This window comes from Antechinus flavipes, chromosome 5 (assembly GCF_016432865.1).
Source record: "Antechinus flavipes isolate AdamAnt ecotype Samford, QLD, Australia chromosome 5, AdamAnt_v2, whole genome shotgun sequence".
NCBI lineage: Eukaryota > Metazoa > Chordata > Mammalia > Dasyuromorphia > Dasyuridae > Antechinus > Antechinus flavipes.
Window position 1 is genome coordinate 280,173,434 of NC_067402.1, and position 25,359 is coordinate 280,198,792.

At 42.4% G+C, this 25,359-nt stretch overlaps 3 protein-coding genes across 3 annotated transcripts in view; 1 reads left to right on the plus strand and 2 right to left on the minus strand.

Moving 5' to 3' along the window:
• Positions 1–2,423: 2,423 nt before the first annotated feature.
• On the plus strand, positions 2,424–17,077 carry TMEM263 (transmembrane protein 263). The gene is made up of 4 exons (XM_051961497.1): positions 2,424–2,547; positions 10,813–10,882; positions 14,059–14,601; positions 16,699–17,077. Exons 2-3 carry the CDS (start codon positions 10,819–10,821, stop codon positions 14,343–14,345), a joined length of 351 nt encoding a protein of 116 aa, XP_051817457.1. The 5' UTR covers positions 2,424–2,547; positions 10,813–10,818; the 3' UTR covers positions 14,346–14,601; positions 16,699–17,077.
• A 2,030-nt stretch (positions 17,078–19,107) lies between these two features.
• Positions 19,108–20,576, minus strand: MTERF2 (mitochondrial transcription termination factor 2). Its single transcript, XM_051961496.1, has one exon. It carries the CDS (start codon positions 20,574–20,576, stop codon positions 19,386–19,388), a length of 1,191 nt encoding a protein of 396 aa, XP_051817456.1. The 3' UTR covers positions 19,108–19,385.
• The window catches only part of CRY1 (cryptochrome circadian regulator 1), a 65,939-nt gene continuing 61,093 nt past the window's right edge, over positions 20,514–25,359 (minus strand). Inside the window, exon 12 of the mRNA XM_051961495.1 lies at positions 20,514–20,602. Coding sequence (XP_051817455.1) covers positions 20,595–20,602 — 8 coding nt within the window. The 3' untranslated portion in view covers positions 20,514–20,594. The remainder of the gene's footprint in view (positions 20,603–25,359) is intronic.

Sequence of the window (25,359 nt, forward strand, 5' to 3'; positions counted from 1 at the left end):
ACTTTGCATCAGTTCGTGTAAGTCTCTCCAGGCCTCTTTGTATTCATCCTGCTTCTCGTTTCTTATAGAACAATAATATTCCATAACATTCACATACCATAACTTATTCAGCCATTCTCCCACTGATGGGCATCCACTTAATTTCCGTTTCTTAACACTACAAAAAGAGCTGCCACAAACATTTTTGCACATGTGGGTCCTTTTCCCTCTTTTATGATACAGGAATACGGGATACAGGCCCGGTAGATGCTAGATCATAGAGTCTGTAAGGTTTGATAGCCTCTTTGGGCATAGTTCCAAATTGCTCTCCAGAATGGTTGGCTCAGTTCACAACTCTACCAACAATGCATAAGTGTCCCAGTTTCAAGAAGAACTACTAACTCCACAAGTACGGCTGGCTCCTTCCTTAGTCCCACTTCCCTGCCATCACGGGGAGGCAGTTTCCTTCCTTGAGGCCTTAAAACTGGGGCTGGATGACCATTTATGGAACATGCTGTAGGAGATTCCCTTAAGGTATGGGCTGGATTAAATGCCAAATCTGTGGCGCCCTTCAGATATACCATAAGGGTCCTTTGATTTTAACTGAAGAGTCCTCCAGTACGCTGGGGACTTTAAGGGAAGATGTGGACAAAAAGCACGCAAAGTGGGCAGACACGGGACCTTAGGTTTAGATCCTGAGGAGACATTAGAGACTCCTTTTACAGATGGGGAAACTGAGGCCCAGAATGTAGAAATGGCTTGCTTAAAGTCCCACAACTAGGTCTGTGCTTGAGGTGGGATCTGAAGACGGTCTTCCTGCCTTCTGTGTTGGACGGCCTCTCCACTACTCCCGGCTGCCCCTCCCAGCATGGCGAGGCTGTGCTCTGCCAACATGCCAGAACACCCACGCTACCGAGATGACACTGAGCAGCACCTGCACCCACCAGAGGGACTCACACAGAAGAAGCTGTTGGCCAATGTGTTTTAAAAACTCATTCACTAAAGTGTGAAAGTTTCAGATCCCTTTTTTTTTCTAAGACCAGGAGGGCATGGGGTGGTGAGACAGAGACGGGAAGCAGGGAGGCTGAATCGGCCAACTTCATCTTTTTCTCTAATATAGGAGAGACCGAAGGAGGATTCCAGTAGGTTCTGGTGGAAAAAAAAAAAAAAAAAAAACCCTTTTCTTCCCAGCAACAATCCAGATATTTGAGGAAATCTCTTTGCCCCATTAACCCCCATTTGGGGGATTAGATTTGACTTTTGGGCTTCAAAATCTTGTTTCTGCCCCCTGATACCTATGTAATGTTGGGCAAATAATTTCTTCTCTTTGGCCTCAGTTTCCCCATCTATAAAATGGGGAGATTGGGCTAGCTCATCTGTAAGAGCTTTTCCAAAGGTACAACCCTGGTATTCTGATTCTCTCAGAGGATTTGGTCACCAAGTCAGTCAATCAATATACATTTATTAAGCACCTACTACATGCCAGGCACCGTGCTAACATAACTATACATAAATATAACATAACTAAAAGGGAAAACAAAAGCGAGTGAATTTTACTGTGAAACTGAGTGTTTCCCTTAAAGATCCAATTCACAAGGAGCTTCAAATTTTGCCAAATCATTGTTCTGTAACTTTTAAAAAGTCGCCTCAGAGTTTATATCTTCCAGGATTTTAACTACAATTTAACTGTAAGCCTTCTGCAATCTCCCTCCACTCATCCTACATGGTTCCATGTGTGTTTCGGTAAATTTCTTTTTGGAAAAAAGTTTTAAGTTTCCTAAGCACAACTATTCAAATACATATAGGTAATAAGGTCAGAGCTGTAGGGGTCTCAGATCGCACAGGATCTAGACTATTAACAGATTTGCCCGGGATCCCCCAGGTCGGGAAGTGGAGGCAGCGGGATTCGAACCCACGACTCTGCTTCTTGGCGTGCTCTAGCTCCCTCTGCCTCCTCGCCCCCTTCAGCGGATGAACAAGTCCTGGGATGTTTCGTTATGCTGGGGCAGTGACCGTTAGGGGAGCCCGTTCGTTGCCTGGCAACTCCGCCCCGCCCTTCCCCGCGGGGCGCTCGGGGGCGGAACCGGCAAACGGAGGTTGCGCCCCACCAATGGCGGCGCGCGGTGGGAAGGGGAGAAGAGGGAAGCTGGGGGTCTGGGGGCGCGCGCGAGAGCGCCGGCGGCGAAGATGGGAAGGATGGTGAGGGGAGGAGGGAAGAGAGAGGAGGGGTCGCGCGTGCGCGCTCGCGGACGCCTGTACGCAGGCGCGGGGAAGAGGTCGCTGGGCTGGCAGCGTTGGGGAGCGCGCGTGCGCGTCCCCGCGGGAGCGAGCGGCGGCGGCGGCGGTGGCGGCGGCGGCGGCGGCGGCGGCGGCGCTGGGAGGAGGGAGCGGGCCGGGTGGGCGTGGGTCGGGGCGGGGGGAGGCTGCGCGTGTGTCCGGGAGGAGGGCGGGCCGCGCGGGCGCCACGTCCGCAGCCCGAGCCCAGAGCCCCAGACGCCGCTGCCGCCGCCGCCCCGGCCCCCTGGCCCCCAGGCCGAGCAGCGAGCACCACGAGCCTCCCGGGCTGCGGTGAGTGAGGAGGGGGTGGTCGCCTCCCGGGGCCTGTGCCCCTCCCGCGGGGTCTCCCTCTCCCCCCCGGGTCCCCGTCTTCTCCCCATCCCTCCTGTGGGGGGTTTCCCCGTCCTCCTTCCCCAAGGTCCCCATCTCTCCTCGGGGGGTCCTCACCCCTCTCCTGGTGTCCCCCTACCGCCCTCCTGCGGGGTCCTCCCCTCACCTCCCCCTAACTGCCTTTTCTTTCTGTCTCTTCTAACTGCGTGGGAAATCCATTTTCCTCTCTGTGTGTCCCCCCTTTATTCCTCCATTTTCTCTTCATAGGTCCCCCAGTGCTCTCTGCTGGGCTTTTTTTCCTTCCATTGCCCTCTCTGGGGGTCCTCCAGTTCTCCCACTCCCCTTTCCCCTGCTATCCAACCCTATTTCCCTGTTGGTGGGGTCCCCCTTTTTCTTCTATAGATCCCCCATTTCAGTGACTCCCCTTTTGCCTCTTTTGTGGTCCTCCATTTCCTCTTCCCTGGGTCCCCTTTTCTCCTCTATGGGACCCATTTTCCTTTCAGTGAGTCCCCTTTCTCTATTATCCCTTTTGTGGGTCTCCCATTTCCTCTTCTGTGGGTCCCCTTTTCTCCTCTCTGGGTCTCCCATTTTCCTTTCAGTGAGTCCCCTTTCTCTATTATCCCTTTTGTGGGTGCCCCATTTATTCTTCTGTGGGTCCCCTTTTCTCCTCTATGGGACCCATTTTCCTTTCAGTGAGTCCTCTTTCTTCCTGGATTATTACTTTTGTGGGTGCCCCATTTATTCTTCTGTGGGTCCCTTTTCCTCTCTGTGGCTTCCCATGTCCCTCTCAGTGAATTTTTCCTTTTGCCCCTTCTGTGGGTCCCCCAATTCCTTTTCAGTGATTATCTCTTTTCCCTCCCTGGGTCCCCCATTTCTCTTTCAGTGCTCTCCTTTCTCCCTCTATTATCCTTTCTGTGGCTCCTCCATTTCTTCTTTCATGGGTCCCCTTTTCCCCCATGGTCCCCCATTTCTCTCTCGTAAGTCTTCCTTTTTGCCCCTTCTCTGGGTCTCGCATTTCCTCTTCCATGGATCCCCTTTTCCCCTCTATGGTCCCCCATTTCCTTTCAGTGAGTATCCCCCTTTCCCTCTATTACCCCTTCTGTGGGTCTCCCATTGCTGCCCCTTTCCTGCTCTCCTCCCCCCCCCTCCCCAGGCATCCCTTATTCTCTCTCCTCCTTTTTCCAGGCATCCCCCTTTCCTCCCCTTATTTCTTCTCTTTCCTCTGCAGACGTTGAGAGGGAGAGTGGGTATTGGAGGGGTCCCCCCCTGAGAAAGATGTCTGGGAGAGGGCGCTTGTGCCGCCTCCCCCTCCAGACTCCCGGTGGTTCTGTTTGCCTTGGCTGGGGGAGGAAGGCAGCCGTCCCCGCCCCGCAGCAGGCGCCCCCCCCACTTGTGCCTCCCGGAGACACCCCTGGGCGCGGGAGGGCAACGTGGAGGAGGAGGAGGTGCCACGCCGAGGCCTGGGTCACTTTCTGCCCTCCTGCCACGTCACTGCCTTTCCCGGAGAAAAACAGAAGGCTCGTCCGGTCTCAGGGGAAGCCGGATTCCCCGGGGAGAGCCCCCGGGATTGGTTCCCGTTAGCTGGGAAGCTTAGCCGCCCACGAAGCTCCTCCCGTGGCTGTGGCAGCCGCGGGGACTGATGGTGGGAAAGGGGTGCGGGACCCTGGGATGCCCGAGGGCAAGGGGGGCCGCCTCGGGAAGGCAGATGCCCCGGACCGAGCCCCTGGGCTCCCGGAAATGGCGGTGCCTTTTCCTCTTATTTAGTCCGGTTATCAATGGGGCGCCTTAAAAAACCAACTCCGGTGGGTTTGACGCTTGTTGGCGCCTTTGGGGTTGGGGTGAGAAGCGCCACCGGCGGGTCCCCGGGGAGGCTCAAGGAGGGCATCTTCTTAAGGCGTGCGGGCCGGCGGTCCGGTCGGACCCAGGACTGAGTCCCTACAGAACGAGAAGGGCCGAAGCTTTGGGCCCGCGGCGGCCCCGCGTCTGTCCCTGTGGGGCCCCGCTCTACAGCTTGCGCCCTACCCCGCACCCGAGGCGGCCTCTTTCTTGTCTGCGCGGCTCGTTTTTAGGCTGGGACCAGTTTAAGGCTCTGGGTGAAGGTGAGGCAGGGCCTACAGATCCAGGACTGACGGTCCTTTTGTCTCACACAGAAACACTGGCAATTTAAATGCTGTAAATAAAGCGTTGCCTTTGCTAACTAATATTTGTTTTCTGAAGAGAAGTGATACCAGTAGGGGAATATCTTTGATTCATCATGCTGGGTTTATTTTTGTTGTTGTTGTTGTTGTTGTTGTTTTACAAAATTACATTCCCAAAGTATGGTTTCTTTTTTGATATGAATTGAGTAGAATTTGGTAAAGTTTAAAAAACAAACATAACTGTTTTCTACCAACATCTTTTTCTGTATGAACAAAAAGGAAACACAAAACCCCCAACAAAAAAGACAACTCCCAAGAAGCCCTTGTTTTTGTGTTCCTATTTTTGGAGTACATTGCCCTCTAGGGCATGTTGTTGTTCTTTCTTGCTCACTCAATTTGCCAGATGCTTTTCTGTCCTGTATGACAAAGGTTTCCATCCACCAGTAACACTTCAGTGACATGGAGGTGCGGAGTCTCTCCATCAGTGCTGCTCACCACCTGTAAATTCATTTCTTCTCATTCAGTTCTGATCCTTGGTCTGCCATGGATCCTGCTCCTTTCTTTTTTCATGGAGAATTACTAGCGGCGAAGTTAGCTGAGCCCACCTCCTTTTCTGCTAAGTGTTTTGCCCAAGGCCACTTAACCTCTCACTGTCCACGTCATCTCTCCACGTCTTTTACCAGGCTCCGACCACCATGGGTAGGGAGTCCCTGTGTCCTTGAAACCGATTGTCCATTCTTTTAGAGGAGAGGAACTTAAGAGTAGATTAGTTCCCATTGAGGGTTGGATTGTGAACCATTTTGCCACAGGGAAGAATGTTTTACACATTATTTGTGCTTATATTTGTATCCACAAGACTAATTGTGAGTGAGAGCTTCCATGTGCCAATAGTAAATTCAAGTGATTTTGCATTTCTTTAGTTGAGGCTCAGCTCTGACAGGTCTTCTGAGCTTTTGAATCCAATGGAGGCAGCAGGCTAACAAGTATGGAGCTCCCAGCAGAGAATGTGGCTCTTGAGTGGCAGAGTGATAAGGATTCCTCTTTTGGACTGTGATTATCTTCCATAAAAGGGGGCGGTCCAAATCTCACCCAACACCATGCCTGGGTTGGAAAGAAATTCAGGAGCATGGCTTAAGCCTAGGAGAAAATTGATTAAAATTTATAACTGATTCATATTTAAGTTCTTTGAAAAGTACAATTCTAAAATGATTGCTGAACCACCAGCTAAACTTTCTGTATGAACAAAAAGGAAACACAAAACCCCCAACAAAAAAGACAACTCCCAAGACGCCCTTGTTTTTGTTAAACCTCTTGTAGTTCAGGTCAGAAAAGTGTCTCAAAGGGTTGTTGTTTATGATGCCCTTAGAATAGTTTGTAGCAAGTAAACTTCTTGGGTCAGGAGCACCCAAGGTTTGAGGCTTTTGTCAATCTATAGCCTATGTATGAATTGCTCCAAAGAATCATATTTTTAAATGCAGGAAATGAAAGACAAAGGAGTACAAAGGAAACTTAGTATTTTTGAAATTGTCATCAAGAAATATATTTTAAAAACCACATTCACAAACCCCAGGTTAAGAACCTCCATCTTAAAGGAATTTAACTTTAGATTTTTTTTTTAAAGTTTCCTGTTAATTGATATGATAATGTCCAAAGCCTAAACTGTACAGATTAAAATACTAACCTCTCTAGTTGTGCTTATAATTGTGTGTAGGATATGAAAAATGGACAGAAGGTGATCTACTATTGGGTTGGAGAAGAGAGTTTGGATACTGTTATTAGAAATTTCTCATGGTCTAAACTCACTGGTTCATTACTTGAGTATCAAACAAAACGAATCGTTTCTGGTTGCATCTTCAGCATATGTGTATGGTGTAATGGAGAGAGCAGTGATCTTGGGGATGTGTTGAAGTGCAACTCTACTGTCACTTAGGTATAGGGCTTGTGAATTGGTCTTTGAGACCTTAGTTTCCTCATCTATAAAATGGGGTGATTCTTCTTGTTAACCTCTACATTTCCTTCCAGTTTTGAGGTTCTCTGTTCTTCATCATGAATGGCCCAGGTACTAAAGATCCAGAAGCCTGTATTTGGAGGAGGTAGCGGGCAGAAAGAAGCAACTTGGCTTTGTGTCCCATCTCTGGGGCTTAGAGTGTGACCTCAAACAAGTCACTTAACGCTGTGAACTCAGTTTGTTCACTTGTAAAATGGGAATAGCAAAATACAATCTATCTCTGTTGTTATTAATCAGCATTAGTCACACTTTTGAATTTGACAGTAAAAAGAGAGCTAGATTTGGGGCCGAAGTTGGGCCTGTAAGTGTGGCTCCCACTGTTTAATTAGCTGTGTTACCTTGGACAAGTCATTAATTAAAAACCTGTAAAAGAAGACTTGTTTTGGGTCATAACGGTAGCAAATAGGGGAGCCCCAGCGCGCTCGCGCTTTCTCTCTCTCCATATATATATATATATATATATTTTTTTTTGTTGTTGTTGTTGTTGTTGTTGTTGTGGCAGTTGGGGTTAGTGACTTGTCTAGGGTCACCCAGCTAGAAAGTGTTAAGTGTCTGAGGACAGATTTGCGCTCAAGTTCTCCTGACTTCAGGGCTGGGGCTTTATCCACTGTGCCATCTAGCTTCCCCCCAACTATATTCTTTACCCTCAGACTTGCATATTATCTAAAAGCACACATATAAAAAATTAATGGTGGAATGAACTCAAATGCCAACTTATTTTAGTCCCCTCAGCTGAAGAAAGCTGTTCACAGACATTGTAAACACCAGATTTCTTGCTAATGGTGGATTCAGCCAAATATCCTGAGTTCTCCTTTAAACTTAAGTGCTTATTGAGATATGAGAAAAATTGCAAAGGTTTTTTGTCAGCCTGCTGTCCACTTTCCTTTGGAGGCCAGACATAGCACTCAGGCCTTCTCGAGGTGCTGGGACATTGGTTTCCATAACTTGGAGCCTATTGGACTTTGCCTGGCCAGAAATGTGCAAAGGGGCGAGACAAAGGTCTTTAATTTGGTTATGTAGGGAAGAGAAAAGTTACTGAGTGAAGACTTGGGATGGAAGCAAGAAAGGTAGTCAAAAAAAAAAAAAAAAAAAAAGAACAGGTAGAAAGTGCATGTGAGCAGGGGCAGGATGTTAAGGTGGCTGTTTGGCCCAGCCGAGGTCTGGGGAGGAGGCCGCTGTACATTCGGCTCGGGCATCGTCCTTTGTTCATTTTCATGGTCTCTGCTTTACATTTTGCAGAGGTGATAAAGGCTAGTTGTCCCATCAAGGATTGCGCTGAGTGGAGGTCAGACTTGTTTCTCTTGGGGCCATTCAGGTGCATGAGTAGAGAGAAGTATTCCATTCCGTCGCCAGCGCTCCTCATCTGCCATCCCCCCATCCTGGGTAAAACCAGAGCCCCGCTGCTCACAGTCTCTGCCTCAGTGGTGGGCTGCTCTTGGGGGAATGATGCTGTGCCAGCTGACTCTTCCATGTGGGAAGCATTTCCAAGTGTGAATTGAAATTTCCCAGTGCCTGAGATCGGTGGTGTAAACTCACATAGAAGCTGAAGATCACAAATTACACATTATCGAGGTTGTTTTTTATTTACTTTGATTTCTCAGTTACATGTTAATTTGGTTCTGCCATACTTCCGAGTTCCATGGGCCCAGGTTTGACAGCTCTGCCTTAGACAATCTTCATGAACTGCTGAAACTGAAAAAACTCCTTAACCAGGGCTCATCCGCTAGTGGGGAGCCTTTCTGAGCTTTTGTGAAATGTTTATTGGTCTCGGGCTGTGCTGATAAGGGATAGATATGAAGAAGGCAGTGTGGATATCCCTGATGGGAGCCGGAGAGTCGCCTGCCAGGAGAGCCGAGGAGGCGTGTTCATGGGCTCTCGGACTGGCGAGGGCAGGAGGGTCAGACGGGAAAGCTCCAGGATGGGGCCTGCTTACCCGGGGCTTCGGAAACCAAAGGGAGGGAACGGGAGTTGTTGGCAGTTATTGGGTGGGGGTGGGTAGGTGATATGGTGAGAGCCTTGGGACCAGGAGACCAGCCTCAGCTGTCTGGGCTGGAAGGGCTGGGCGCCTGCCCCAGAGAGGGCGAGAGGGGCACATCCTAAAAAATGCTGCAGAGGTAGATTCGACAGGTCTCTTGTGGCAGATGGACAGCAGGGTATGGGAGAGGAGGAGTCATCAAGGATGGTACCAAAGCTGGGAGCCTGGGAAATGGGAGGTTAATGGGGTCCTCGACAGCGGGAGGGCATTCAGAGGGAAAGCTAATGAGCTTATCTTTGAACTTACTGGGTTGGAGATGTCTGTGGGATGTCCTGTTTGAGATTGTTTGCTGGGCAGTTGGAGATGCAAGACGGGTGGTCAGGAGATAGAATCAGGCTAGATGAATGGATCAGAGAAGCGTTTGCATAGCGATAATTGAATCCAGGGCTCTTGATGAGATCACCAAGGGACATGGTATTGAGGGAATGGAGAAGTAGGCCGGGCCAGAACCTCGGGGGTCACCTACTGCTAGTGAGTGTAGTTTAGATGGAGACGTAGCAAAGAAGGGGTTGTGGAGGGGGGAAGCCGGGACAGAAGAATATCATAGAAACTGTTAGGCTATGGAGAGCTCCGGGTGGATGGGAAAGGAGAAAAGGGCATTGGATTTACTTTAGCAAGTGAGAGTTTGGAATTATTCTTGTTTGAGTTGTGGTAGATTGTCATTGGAGACCATTGATCAAAGGAGAATTATTAACCTCCTCAGAGAAGGTACCACAGATTTCACCTACCAGCCTGTCTTTTCACTATTTTATTTGAAATGCAGTAATTCACTTGACATTTATTAACTTGCCCTGCTTTGTGCTAGGTGCTGTTCTCAATGCTTTGGACAGAAAAGGGTGAATAAAGTGTGGGAAGCGCCATGTGTTAAGCATGGGGCATAGAGCAGAAAGCGGGGAGTGCACGTTCCAAAGGGGCACCCCACCCGGGGAGGTCAGACAGAAGCCAGGGGTCTGTCCTTTGGGTTGGGTGTAGAATGCCCACGTCCCGGGCCGCAGAGGAACCCTTATCCATCATATGCATCTTCAGAGTATCCAGGAATCTTAGGGCAGTTTGAAGCTGTCAGAGCTTCATCACAATAATACCAGGAGGGAATCAGGGAAGACTTTCCAAGAGAGGTGACAGCTGTGGTGAGAGGATTCTGACAGGCCATGTGGCCTGACTGGTCTGGGCACCATGTATGGTTTGTGGCTGGGAGCAGGGGAGACTCTGCTTTGGCCCCTGGTCTGGGAGTGACAGTAGAGAATGGCTGGGGGCGTATATCTTTTCTGGTCTTGTACCCCAGATCAAAGCCTCTCATTGTTCACCAAGTATAATAATTAAAAAAAATCAGTAAAACTGACCAACCCAATGAACAGTACATGATGTGACATAGACAGTCCTTGGATCCTGGTGACTGCCAGTGAGCAGGTGTGGTCTTGCATGTCTTTGGGGCTGATGGTGAGAATACAGCTGCTCACAGATGAGCAGCTCTGCTCATTTTCCTTGTCTGCATTCAGCATGTTCATTGTTTTTGCATAAGAGTAATATTTTATTACATTCATGTGCCACAGCTTGTATAGATCACGTCATTATAGATCTATACACTTGGTCAGTGTGCCATTTCTTTGTTTCCAATTATTTGTTTGTACAAAAAGGTATTGGGAACTTTTAGTATATTGGAGCCTTTCTGTTGTCAAGGTCATTACCTCCTTAAATTATAGTAAATGCCTACTGGAATCTCTGGGTATGGACAAGTCATCATTTTATTTGCATAGTTTCAAATTGCTTTCCACAATAATCATATGATTTCACAGCTTCACCAGCATCGCATTAGCATTCCTGTTTCTGCATAAGCCCTGAAGCATTGACTTTCATTAGGTATAATGTAAAACATTTTATAATCATGAAAATGTAAAGTGAAAAGTAAAAGGATTGGGTTTTAGTCTAGTAAGTGTCTTAAAGTGTTTCATAAATGGATAGAGTTGATTGGATCGGAAATGTAATTTTCATATCAATTGTTTTTACAATACAGGATCATAATAATGTCTATTATATATCTTTTCTAGGAGACCATGAATCAGACAGACAAAAACCAACAAGAAATTCCTTCGTACCTAATTGATGAGCCACCAGAAGGTAACTATTAATTCAGAATGTCCAGAAGAGATGATTTCCATGGTTTTAATGCTGTCTCTTAGTCAGCTCACTCATGCTGGTGGACGCAGTCAGTCACTGGGCCCTTGCTTGTGGATTGACGTTTAGAACTCTTGGCCATCTCTACACCATCCTTAAGAAGCACTTTTGATTAGTGTAATTGCTTCATTCCTATAACCAAAGAGATGTTTGGCTTTGTGGTAAGAAAACACAGCTAATTTAAGAGGAAGAAAATGGTTAGTTGTAGGGGCTTATGCATCTGCAAAGTCTTGCTACTTGCAGTACATTCTCCAGTTCCTTTGATTTCTCTGGTGCCACCTATGAGTAAAGAAAGTTACCGAAGAATATTGTAGTTGCAACAACATCTGGCAAGCAGAGTTTAAGAGGCTTTGTAGAAGAAAGGCCTCTTGGGTTTTCTTGAGTTCTTTCATTCATTATATCACAGTTGGTAGCTGTGTCTATTGCATCATTAACTCCTTTGGGCTCTACTTAACCATCACTTTGGACCATATGAAAATTTGTGTCATGGAGTGTTTTCTAAGTTAATAGCGTAATTCTTCCTTCACTTGTAGAATAATCTCTGAAAATATAATTCTATCCATGAATTGCCTTTGCTATACCCAGAAAAGATGTCAATTCTTGTCCTTTTTTCCCTAATGGAAGGGAGCAATAGTGTGGATAATGTTAAATGTTGGCTAATCCACTTGGGAATCTCATCCTTAGTTCAAAAGTCTTTATTCCTGGAAAAGAAATCAGGGAAAAAGTTAAGGGAGAAAATATAAATTCATTTAGAGGGCTCCTTGGTAGCCATTCCTTAAACTGCAATAAGGGGCAAAAATGAGATTGCTAGGAAGAGAAATAGCACTTTTCTTTTATTAGGTTTTTCAAATGGGTAGGATTAGAGTAGGAATAAAGACTAGGACCTGTGATTTCCTATAGGAAACTCCCTGCATTAAAGCATGTTAGTTGCTGTTACTGGAGCACATAGCATTAGGGGCTGCCTTGCTTTGCCCAGACCCTTAGTTTGATGTCAGAGGCAAGATCTGAAATAAGGATTTCTGCTTCTGAGACCAGCTTTGTCTCAATCGTGACATACTGTCTTTTTTGAAAAAGTATTTTTTCTTTTGAAACCTAAGAGAGAGAAGACTGACCAACTTGGTTGCTTTTCTTTATGATGATAATGGACAGCTTCACAGCACTTTAGGTACATATCACAACTAAGTTTCTCCACAATCCTGTGAGGTAGATACTGGTACTTTCTCTTGGTTTGTAGAGTGACAGATGTGTTGTACAGCTAGGAGATCTCAGAGGCAGGATCTGAACCCCTTGCCACTTTGCCTTCTACTTGCTCAGGGAGAAATAGACTGAGAAATCATTGACTCAGCTCCTGCCTTCCCCTCTTGGCTTTTTAAAAATTAGATTTGGACAGATGGCAGTAGAGTAAAAGGTAATGAAGGGAAGACTAGGGTTTGCACAGGAATTTCTTCTTAGAGAAACTGACAGATTTTGTGAAAGCAAAGGGAAGATAAAAGCCCTGGCCCAAGGGATCGACGAAAGAAACACGTGTGCATTGTGGGTAACTCTCATGTAAATGGTGGAGAGTTTTTGTAATTCATTATGTTGAGGTTATGAATATTGACTTCGTTTGATTAAAAAGAAATATTTTAGTCTCTCACATCTCCTAATACTCTTTAACAGTCCACGTTTGAAATTCTCAATGGTAAGTAGTGCCCCTTGGGCACTTATCCTGAGACCTAGACTATGACTAGTCTCTTGATACCAGTTACCCTTCTTGGTTACAATTGGCTGTGATCATTCTCTCCCCCAGTAATATATTCCAAATGCTGGATTATTTATTTCATTGCACATATCTGGACTTGGTAAAATATGTATTAACTTTCCTTGGGATGGGTTTTAACAAGAAAACTTGATGGGTTGGATCTCAAGCAATTGTTTTAAGATATGTGCTTGTTTAAGATTTTCTATCCACAGCAGTGATGGAGATTCTTTAATAAAAGATTGGGAAAGAATGAATTTGTTCTTATTGTTCATCAGAAATTATTTTCAGAATGTTTTCTTTTTCTCTGTTCACCCTTTTTTTTTCTGTTAATCTCATTCTGTTAAGGTAATTTTTACAGAATCCACTCTTTTAAAGCATATAATCTTTTATTAGATAAAATGGAGAATGTTTATATATCGTGTGAGCATAATCAGAAGTAAACTATCTGAGCCTTTGAAAATATAACATATAAAGGAAGCAGGGAAGAGAAGTGTGGTTACTTAATTTCTTAATTTACTTTTAGATTTCAGACCATTATTTATGGGCAGGGCACATGCCAATTTGACTAGATTGGAAGAAAAGAAGGCTTGAGTGTCACATTTAAGTTACCAAACTTTAAGAGTCGCAGGGACCTTAGAGCTTTAGTCCAACCTTTTCATTTTTTTCTTTTTTTAAGTGAGACTTGTATCCAGGTGGGGATAATTTGGGAGAAGTCTTGGTGAATTTTGCCCCAGTGTCATAGAATTAATTATTAGCTTTTTTATAGCAATGCTTTTTCTTTTCCTTTTTCTTTTTTTGGTCCTTTGCCTTCCTTTAATTTGATCCTTAGAGCAAAGTTTGCCATTGTCTTTTATGTCCATTAAAAGAGTGCACAGAATTGAGAAAATTAACTTGAAATAGAGTTTGGCTCTAAAACCTGATTGAAATGGCTCTATGAGACTACCATACTATGAAAAATGGGATTGCTTTATTCAGCATTATTCATTTTCTTAAAGCTATTAATACTTAACAGTTTAAACTTGAATATTTAAATCTACATATAGTGAAACCAAGTAACAGTCCCCAGTGTGGTGCTCTGTTCTATACACCAAAAATATTTGTTGGATTGAATTTCTGAGTCCTAGGTAGCTTGAGGGGCTGCTGGTCAGAAATTTCTCTTTTCTGAGTGTTGGGACCCAGGGAAAGGAGGATGTCGTTCCTTTCTCACTGCATCCAGCCTACCTCTTAACGATGATTTATTGCCAGAGCATGAGATGTTTAACTGTGGCTCTCTCTTGGTAAGCCGCCTGGTTGATTGGTGTTTGGGGTCTACCCAACGATTGGGCACGGTTCCCTTCAAAGACACTGACGCGGACGCTTGCGCCTCTTCTCTTGGCAGGCTCCATGAAGGACCATCCCCAGCAGCAGCCTGGCATGTTGTCCCGTGTAACCGGTGGCATCTTCAGTGTGACCAAGGGAGCCGTGGGTGCCACCATCGGGGGCGTGGCCTGGATCGGAGGGAAGAGTCTGGAGGTGACCAAAACAGCCGTGACCACGGTGCCCTCCATGGGCATTGGCTTGGTCAGAGGAGGGGTGTCGGCCGTGGCCGGCGGGGTCACAGCTGTTGGCTCTGCAGTGGTGAACAAAGTGCCCTTAACAGGAAAGAAGAAGGACAAGTCTGACTGAGGGAGAGCAGAGCGATGGAGAAGGTGACTCTGGCTCTCTGCGAGCAGCACCGCGATGCCGGTGGCTCTGGGACTGCGACGGAGCCACCTCCCGGGAACGCTTCTCTTGTCACGTGCTGTGTGGGAAGTGTCGGGGACTGACTTTGATCTGAATCGAGCAGGTGCCAAGACTCTCAGACAGTTTGTGAAGGTTCCTCAGACTTTGATTCCAGATTTTTAATTGGTGAAATGTTACACTCGTTCAGTAGTAACTGAAGGTATAGTATGTCTCAATATTTACTGTAGGTCTTTCAGTTCAGTTAAAAATGTGAAAATTATATTTAGTGGATAATCTTTGCCGTTCATCCATTGATAATGTGCCAGGGGACTCGTGGCCCTTAAGAGAGCTGTAAACTCTAAAAAAACTGTACCTTTGATGTGCCTAATAGTTTTGGATGTCTCTTAGTTTTTAAAAATTGTATTTTATTTAGGCTAAGAGGCATATTTTGCTCATTTAAGCTGGTAAGATAGGAATTGGAGATGTTAAAAAGTAAACTTTGTGTGATAATCTCTGAGCGCTAACTATCCTTTGTTAGATATGCATTATGTTCATTTAATCATTGATGCCTTACAAGAGGACATGTTTTCTGATGCCCTAAATATCATTGCAGTTCCTAGCTTTTGACTATTTCAGTCCATACATGAAATGAAGACTTTTTTCATTTAAGAAAAGAATCTCAGGAGTATTTAAGTAAAGGCAATTCTTGTCACCTGCAGATAAGAATTCACTCTTTTATTACCTGTCTGCCACTTACCAAAAACATGACGAGTAGACGAATCAACATTTAAGCCCATGTTCCACAAACTCTGGAGTAAATACCTTGTAGTGCCTAAAGATACCTTTCTTAGCTGTTCACTTAGAAAGTCATGTTGGATGAGTTTCATATTAAGAGGTGTTATACGTGTGACAGATAACTTTTATAGTTGCTCTTCAAGGAGTAGCTGCAGCAGCCAAGCCAGATACAGAATTCTTCACTCCTATTCAAAAAAAAAAAAAAAAATCTGTAGGGCTGGTTTAAATCACAGTGGCACTACCAGCGATTTTTAAGGACATTGTAAGTTTTTGAGAACTGCTTTTCAACTCTCCAGGTGAGCCTGAGACATGAAATGGGTATAAATGCTTCCTTTCAGATTTGTACCTAGAGAATATAAGATAGATTCTAAGCTTTATAGACAGAGGGTTTCCATCATTTTTCTTTCCATTTTTTTCTTTTAAATTTTCAGCCAGTGAATGATTTTCTTGCTAATGACAGTACTAGTTTCTGGTACTAGTGCTTTTGTTTCCCAAGAATGAATTTTTAGCATTCAGTGTTCTTACTAAATTCAGCTTCATGAAAACAAACTAAGGAAATTATTAGATGTTATCTAAGGAGATGATAATCTAGATAAATTTTAAGAGTTATATTTACACTTGAATTTGATGTTCTGTCTCTAATCTTTGTGCTTCGGTCCTATGTGTCTAAATTATATTACTCAGCTATGCTTTGGGCTTACTTAGGGGGTCATGTAGTGTGTTAAAGTGATGTCCAAGAGGACTTGAGCCAAACCACTTCAAGATCTGGAGCTAAATGTTTGTTTACAGTGAAGTAGTTTACCTTAGTGTGCATCCTCACATAGCTTGAGGATTGTGTTCCTTAATACTTAAAACTTTCTTGTTTTCTTTTTAAGCTTTCATTAGCACCGTCACAGTTTAAGTGAATCTAGAATGTTCCATGAAAACTTTATATTGGACATTGTTAGGACTGAAGTAGAGCGTTCAGTCCAAGATTTAAATAACTTGCTGTGTGGAGAATTAGGATGTACTCACTGGTTACAACTCTAATTGAAAAGCATTTGGAAATTGATACACGAACACTATTGAATTGGCTAAAGAAAACCTTTATTGAAGAATTTATTTACTGCTGTTTGGGAAATTCTTTTTTGCTTATCTAGTAGTTTATTTTATTCCTAATTTATATTCTGCAGTCATACTCTTCAATGCTTTGTACCTAAATTTCTTTTACATGTAGAACTTTAGGATTTGTTTGCATATTTATTTTTAATTGTGCTTGTCTCTAAATATTTTCTTGCAGTAAAAAGTGTTGAAATTTCCTTTTATGGAAAAATCATCCACCCATCTTACACGCTATATTATAGAACTTGGTTCATGTTCTAACCTTCAAGGGTGTTAAGTCATTTTACATGTATTTCTGGGAAGGGCTTCCAGTAACAGGGCAAGGGTTCGGTTAGTGTAGGCATCTGTGTCGGCATGAACTTGCCAGTTGATTATGTGTACAACTACATACTTGATGTTTTATTCCAATTTATTTACATAGAATAGCAATTTGACCCGTTAAACAGGAGGAGCTCATTTCAAGAAACTTAAGGACATTCATTATCCCTGGAGGCATCTGTCGTTTGTGATTGGATGGCTCGAATAACCCGACCTGTTGAGTGGACATTGGAAGAATGAAGATGCAGAATTATATGACTCACCCAAATGACTGAGACAATCATGTTCAAGTGGTGTGCCATCACTGTTGACATCACGGATCTGATATGGAGGGACTTGGTAACTGCTAATGGAATGAAGGTTTTCTACAAAAGGTGATGGGAAAGAGAACTCAAAATGAATAGATGAGGAAAAGCACTATGAGCTGCAAAAGATGAAATGTTTTATAAAGACATAAGAAAATAAAGAGAATTTCAAAAACACGTTTTAAGGCAGGCTCCTTTTCTCTGATTTGGGCTTTTTGTGGGCATGTAGTATGTAAATATCTTCTATTAACTTTGGGTTATTAAGCTATGCAAATTTGGGCATGATGTGCTTAGCAGAGTGTAAATGAAGGTTTAAAGAAAGAAGTGTTCTCATTTTGCTGATAAGACAGTTTGAAGGTAAAACATTTTGTAAGAAAATAGTAATATTTTGGTTCCTAAGATTGCCATTAAGGAAGAGTAGGTTCCTTTACACCCAGGAGGGCCTGGAGTCAACTCAAGGAGGGATGGTTTCTCCCATACCTGCTCTGAATCAGAGTAATCAGCTTTTAACCTAGGTTCTTTAGTTAGCTCCAGATCGCTGAATCAGATCTCATAGATTTGGAGAAAAAAGCTCCCCTCCACCTCCATCCTTTAACAGATGAGACTTAACCATTCATTCACCTATTGGCCATTGGGGTACACAATGGGTTGTGCAGAGTATATATAACCTGCTACCTGGAAGTTTCTTTCTTATTTATTGTGGTAGTTAATTACATTTGACTATAGAAATGAAGTCCAGTTATATAAAGTAAGTATGTGGTGAAATTACTCCTTGTTTTTGAAGGCAGAATTCCCCAACAGGCAAAACTGTAGGAGCTGTTTCTCTTCTAGTTCATATCTGACGCTTTGTGGAGTGGAAAATGGGTGGAAAAGTTTGTGAAAGGTTTATTACATACCAGGCAAGCATCTTGCTCAACACTGGGGGGATACACACAGAGAGAGTCTATCCTTGTTCTCAAGGAGCTTCCCGTCCCATTGGGTAAAACCATACATAATGGACAACATTGAATGGACATCCAATGGTGATTGAATGGAAGGATCAGCTGGTATTACTTTTCTGCTGTAATAATTTTTTTAAAAACAATTATCTGTTTTAAAACTTCTTTAATGATGTTATAATCTAGAATGTGTTATCAGGAATAGTAGAAAGAGAATTGATAAAAGTTCCTTCCAAAGGAGAGATACCAGTGCAGCACTGGTTGCCTGTTATCTTTGAATGTGGAGACTTCTTTCATAATCTTTCAGTTGGAACATTAGCCGTGGACTTTTTCTTCCTTTTCACATCATAAGCTCCTTGAGGGATCATCCCTTTTCCACTCTTTGACATAAGCATCCGGACATGTTTGTTGTCTGTATCTCCTGGTTAAAGGATCTTTCTGGGTAAGGATCTTGTTTTCAAAGGAAGGTGTTTTTACCTAGATTTTGAGTTGACAAAGACCGTGCCATTTCTCTCCTAGTTACATGATTATAATCCTGGTGTTGAAGAAAATTCAGACATATTTTGCCCACAAAATACTTTTGTTCTTTGAAACACTTTTGATGTATTAATCTTTACTGAGGATGTATGATTGCCTTTGTAGCTGAATATCTGTCATAATACTGTTTTCTGATTCTGCCATATCAGCAGGGCTAGAAAAGTGAGAAAAAATAATTTTACATAGATGCAGGACCCACATCTCCTGGTATGCAAATCGTATAAAATGCATGGGTAGCTTCTTGCTTTGCATAATAGGCTTATCAAATTTCAATTTTGGAAGTGGAATGATTTAAATCTGAGTGCTTCTATTTTAAGGACCCATGTGATATGACCTCTTTTAAAAGGAACTGTGCTTCCTAAAAATAGTTGTATACAGTTGGAGTTTTTGGTATATTGGGTTTCTTTAAAGTGGGTCATATTTACAATGTTATTTACAATTATTAGTTGGGATTTTCATGTAAAGTACAATCAAAGCATCATTGAATTTAAAAGCAAGACATTCAGGCTAAAAAAAGACACAGCTTCTATAATTACATGAATTTTAAGCAATCATATCAGATTACCAACATTTTACATTAATTTCTTCACTGATTGTAACATCATTGTAACAGAGATATATTTAAACTTGAAATCATTGGGAGATCTTTGTCAAGTTGCTCTGAAAGGATCTGTTTATAATTTAATTAGTTGCTATCCAGAGTAAACAATAAAAAACTAACATGCTACTGGATGAATGATATTAACTTTTATTGAAACATGGCTCAAAAGGTTTTCTATACACATTTACATTTCATGATTACATTTCATCACAAAAGTATGATTTATCACAAAGTCCAGAATATGTAGCAAATGATATGGCTGAGAGCCTTAGTGATGGCTCACGACTCAGATCCTCCATCAGGACCACAAAATGTGTGCTGGGAGGATAGTGTTCCCAGCCACTACATTGTTGGCCATGTTTAATTACTCTTCCATACGGTTGTACAGAGGCACCCTAATTACCTTATGTTACTCTTCAACATTTAAGGGTGCTACGGGATTAAATATTGGTCTTTCTTTCTTTGCTTGTATTTTACCAAAGTTGAACTCAAACTCTTTTTTGGTTCCATTTAGATTTTCTAGATTTCCATTCCTTATGCTATATCCCAAAGCATTTAGTTTTCTAATTCTGAACTGTACAATTTGTGGTGTTAACTCAAGTACCATTGGTGTGTCTCTTATTTGAGATAAAGAAACCCCTTCTTTCAAGAGACCCTGAATTCGCTCTTCTAGAACTGGGACAGTATAGTACAAAAGGGCAGGGCATTTTAAAATCAGTTCCTTCAGGTCCTGATCTGTGCACTTAAAAGTGTTTTTAGTGAAAAAGATGCTTTCTTGTACACTAGTAGGGGAAAGCTGAAAAAGAAATCCTTTGAGTTTGGACAGAAGTTGGAGAACTTCCAAGTCTGTGAATCCTTGCTTCTGGAGAAATTCCAGTGTTTCCTTTACGGGAGTAGAAGAATTTAATAGAATAAACGGGTCTTGACTCAACAATTTTAGCAGCCAAACTCTCATGTTGGCTTGGGAGCCCCCTAAATTCAAGTAACTTTCCTGTAGCATTTTGATCGTTTGTTTATTCTTCTCTACAGAATTACAAAAAATATTGGGTGCGGTTGTCAAGAACCTACTAATGATCACATTCTTGAGTCCCAATTCTTGAAAAAAATTAATATTAAGCTTCTGATTCTCCTGGTCTTTAACGATAAAGAAAGATTCTGGAAATTGTTCTATTAATGCCACTAACTCTTTTTTATTTCGGCAGACAGACTGCCACAGGTCTATCTGAGCATTGACTGCTGCTGGACTACAAAGGATAGCCTCTGGACAGCGTTCCAAGATGCTGGCTATTGCCGTTTCATTAGTGCCGATTTTCTGTAAGATGTTGGCAATTTCTTCTACATAAGTTTCCTCCTTGAAAAGCACCCATCCCTTTATTCTTCGGATTTTCCTGATGTCAACTGATAACCTGCAGAGGTTTCCCACGGTCGCATTATTCTCATGTTTGGGCTGTTGTTTGTCAGTTGTAGAGGTGAAGTACTTTAAGAAAGGTTCATACTTGGATGCTTCGATCTTTTTATAAGAAAACAGAGGGCATGGCTGGGATCTCATCAGTAACATCCTAAACATGTCTGGAATCCCGTGGCCAATGCCTCTCACCATTGCGGAGCTGGCAGTGTATTAAATATCTGGAAGAAAGCAAAAGTAGAGTTAGTGCTGCTTCTAGGCAGGATTAGTTTAACTTTAAACTAAGCCAACTGAAATTGTGTCATTTCCCAAAGATTCAGGTTAATTCCACTATTCAGCAGTTCACGTTTCAGTACTGCTTCCAGCATAAAAAGCCATTTCCTCAAAACAGCCCTGAGAGATATCCTCTCTGATGGAGCCCTCCGGGGAAGTTGGGAGACCTTGCCAAATTCATCTTGATAAAACCAGATGGGAACCTTGGCAGTTGTGGCCTCTGATACAGTACAACTCCACAAAACCTTCACTTTTAGAAGATGTGCATGTTACTTGATAAAGTAGTAGCTTATTTGCATAGATATCAAATTATAATCAACCCAAATGAAGTCTCACAAAAGCAGATACTATTAAAAGTCATTAAGATGGGGCAGCTAGGTGGTACAGTGGATAGAGCACCAGCTCTGAAGTCAGGCCTCAGACACTTAACACTTCCTAGCTGTGTGACTCTGGGCAAGTCACTTAACTCCAATTGCCTCAGCAGGAAAAAAAAAAAAGTCATTAAGATACACGAAAATAAAATGTACATGAATCCTGATTTTTAACAAGTCAGTGGGAGATTTTAGGAACATTTTTACCATTCCTTAGAAAAGCCAGCCAGTAATTACAAAACAGCATAAAATTTCAATTAAATTCGTTCTGGAAAATGTCCATTAAGATCTTGCATTTCTAATTTTTTAAATTGAAGGCTGGTCAAAATGAGAATGTTGAATCAGCAGAATTATACAGGAAGAGAATGTTTCCTTGTTAATAGATACTTAAATTTTCTTACTAATTATGTCAATTCTCATTTTAGAAGTAGAATTGTCACTTTGTAAACAACACCTGCAAGGGCCAACCTTTAAGAAGTTGTGTTTCTTCAGAGGCACTTGGCTTTAAATTAGGGAAAGTTGCCACCAGGTTATCCATGGTTCTCTGGCTAACAATCTGGAAGGCACGGCCTTCCTGCTGGTGTGGCTAACTAATGGAAAGGTAGGCTGCTGGGTCTCTATGTGCAGCTGTGCTTTTAAGCATAATCACCGATTTAAAACAGCACAGTATGTACATTAAAGCATACAGTAGAATTTTAAGATCAAGTTAAAAGAGTCAGTCTTTTAATAGTACAAAGATTGCTGGACCAAGAGGTGAAGGACTGGCGGTTTAGAACCAGACTTCTGGTATAACTGGTCACTAAGATGAGGAGACTGTTAGAGCCTTAAGATAGTCACGGGAAACAAAGAACTTAATGGTTAGCCATCACTGGTTTTCTGCCTCTTTTTAGATTCCATCAGCTTGCTTGTACATCATGTCATTTCCACTTTGTGCCTGTTTCCTCATCTGTAACATGGGTCTAAAGCCCTTACCACTTCTGGCTGATTTAGAGGTTTCTTTCCATAACTGTGGTTAAGGTGAGGACTGTGGTTAAGGTGACAATCGAATACTCAGTGCCATCTCCTCCCCACCTCGTCTTGATCTCTGACTTGCCTATGCATTTTCATATTAGACCATAGCAGACTGTTAGATTTTACCCTTTTCCCTCTCCCTTTGTACCTGCTTTCTTGCTCTTTCCTTCATAGGTAGAAGCAGAGAGAGGCTCTGTCTGCTAAAGTCTCTATTACATTTGTTTTTCTTTGCTATTTCTACTAGCTTCCTCTTACCGTCAGGATTTGGCCATTTGGTGTTGCTAGAATGTGCTAGCAATCTGGTTTCTGATTAATTCTATTTTATTTTTCCATATCAAATTCTCTCCCTTCATGAGTCCTCCACCCAACAAGAAGGCATGATTTACAATATCATCTGTTATACAAATGAAGTCATGCAAAACATTTCTGCATCACTCATGTTGTGAAAAAAGGTCTAACATCTGCACTGAGTCCATTATTTTTGTATCTCTGGAGGTGGACAGCATTCCTTTTTCTTTTTTTATAACAGCTTTTTCAAGACATATGCAAAGAAAGTTTTCGACATCCACTCTTGCAAAACCTTGTGTTCCAAATTTTTCTTTCTCCCTCCCTGTTACCCTGGAAAATAAGTATTCTAATACAGGTTAAACATGTGCAATTCTTCTAAATATATTTCCATTTTATCATACTGCACAAGAAAAATCAGATCAAAAGAGAAAAAAGAAAACAAGCAAAAATCAAAAAAGGTGAAAATAATATGTTGTGACATATTCAATCTCCTCTCTGGTTGAGATGGTTTTCTCCATTATAAATCTATTAGAACTGGCCTATATCTCCTCATTGTTGAACAGAGCCACATCCATCAGAATTGATCATCATATAACCTTGCTGCTGTGTACAATGTTCCCTTGGTTCTACTCACTTCACTCAGCATCAGTTCATGTAAGTCTCTCCAGGCCTCTCTGAAATATCCCATTGGTCATTTCTTACAGGACAATAATATTCCCTAACATTTATACAACATAGCCTATTTAGCCATTCTCCAACTGATGGGCATCCACTCAGTTTCCAGTTCCTTACCACTACACCAAAAAGGGCTACCACAGACATTTTTGCCCATGTGGGTCCTTTTCCCCCTTTTTATGATCTCTTTGGGATACAGACCCAGTGAAGACACTGCTGGATCAAAGGGTATGCACATTTTGATAGCTTTTTGGACAAAATTCCAAATTGCTCTCCAGAATGGTTGGATCTTTCAGAACTTCACCAGCACTGTCCTACTTTTCCCACATTCCCTTCAACATATAACATCATCTTTTCCTATTAGCCAATCTGAGGTAGGAAATGGTACCTCAGAGTTGTCTTAATTTGCATTTCTTTGATCAATAGTGATTTAGAGCATTTTTTCATATGACTAGAAATGGCTTTCATTTCTTTATCTGAAAATTGTTCATATCCTCTGATCATTTATCAATTGAAGAATGGCTTATATTCTTATGAGTCAATTCTCTATGTATTTTAGAAATGAGGCCTTTATCAGAAATCCTGGATGTAAAACTTTCCCCCCAGTTTTCTGCTTCCCTTCTAATCTTGGTTACATTGGTTTTGTTTGTACAAAAACTTTTTAATATAATCAAATTTTTTTTTTTTTTTGAAAAACAGATCATCCTTACAATATTACCGGGTACAACACTCTTGGTTCTACTCACTTCACTTTGTATCAGTTCATCTAAGTCTTTCCTCAAACCATCCCTTTTGTCCTTTCTTACAACACAATATTCTATCAATCACATTCATAGAGTACAACTTACCCAGTCATTCCCCAACTGATGGACATGCTACTTCCATTTTTCTGCAACCAAAGAAAGCTGCTACAAATATTTTTTTCATAAAGGTTCTTTTTTCTTTGATCTCTTTGGGATACAGACCTAATACAGAAATGTTTTGCATGACTTCATTTGTATAAAAGATGATATTGTATTTCATGTCTTCCCAATGGATGGAGGAGGGTGAAGGGAGAGAATTTGATATGAAAAAATAAAATAGAATTAATCAGAAACCAGACTGCCAGCACATTCTAGCAATATCAAATGGTTAAAATTTGTTGGTAAGAGGAAACTTTCTAGAAATAGCAAAGGAAACTACTCTCTAGCAGTGATATTGCTGGTCAAAAGTATGCAGAGTTTTATAGTTTATTGCTCTTTGGACATAGTTCCTGATTGCTTTCCAGAATGGTTGAATTAGTTCACAATTCCACCAACAATGTATTAGTGTCCTAGTTCTTTTAAAGTTCATCTTTTTCTTTTCTTTGGCCAAATTTGCTTCCACTTTTGTATTTTTGTTTCATTCTCCTTAATTTTATAATACTTGCACACTGTTGTCATGGTACCTAGCTGCATTTTTTTTTCTCATTATACCTTCTGTGATGATTATGAATCTATTGGTTTACCTGTCTGGGAACTTGTTTGTACTTCAGTTTTCTTCCTAGACTTTTGGTCTCTGTCCTTTCTCTTATGTTCCCAATTATTCATCTTGTCCTCCCCGCCTTAATGTCGGGGGAAGGAGAAGTAAGGGAGTGTTGGAGCCTTGCCCTGGTCCCCATACAGAGATAAACAGATACCAGCTGATTTTCTAGTTTTCCTTCTCCGGCGCGGAAGCGCATTCCCCTTGGGACAGTCTATCCTGTGTTCTACATCTCCTTTCCTCTGACTAGCCCCAGCTGTTCTTTCCATCAAGACTGGGCAGAATTTGAGCCTGCTGCCTCTTGTGAGGGAAAACAAACATTCCTCTGCGTGACATGACAAGTAGTGACAAGGCAGAGACCCCCAAAGTCAGGCTCTGGATATTCATGCCAGACCTGTGCCTGGTTGGGGCAGGGAGTCTGGGAGGGGCTCTCCAAAAGCTAGACTTGTACAGCATCCCTCTCTCAACAGAGATCCAGAGAGGGGAAATTAAATTCTTTTTCTTTTTTAATTAAAGTTTTCTATTTTCCAAACATATGCATAGATCATTTTCAACCTTGTGTTCCCAAATTTTTTCCCTCTCTTTCCCCCACCCCCCCTTCCTTGGACGGCAAGTAATCCAATATATCTTAAACATGTATAGTTCTATATGTATTTCCACAAATATTATGCTGCACAAGAAAAAGGAGATTAAATTTCTTTCAATGTAGCCAATTAATTTTCCTCCTCCTTATCCCACATGGGGCCTGAAATGGCTTTTATAGAATCCCTTTGCCTTATTTTAGTTTAGAAACTAGAAGAGGAGCTTCCTCTAGGGAACTAAAAAGACCTCAATTTGACCCTCTTTAACAAAGGGTCTGT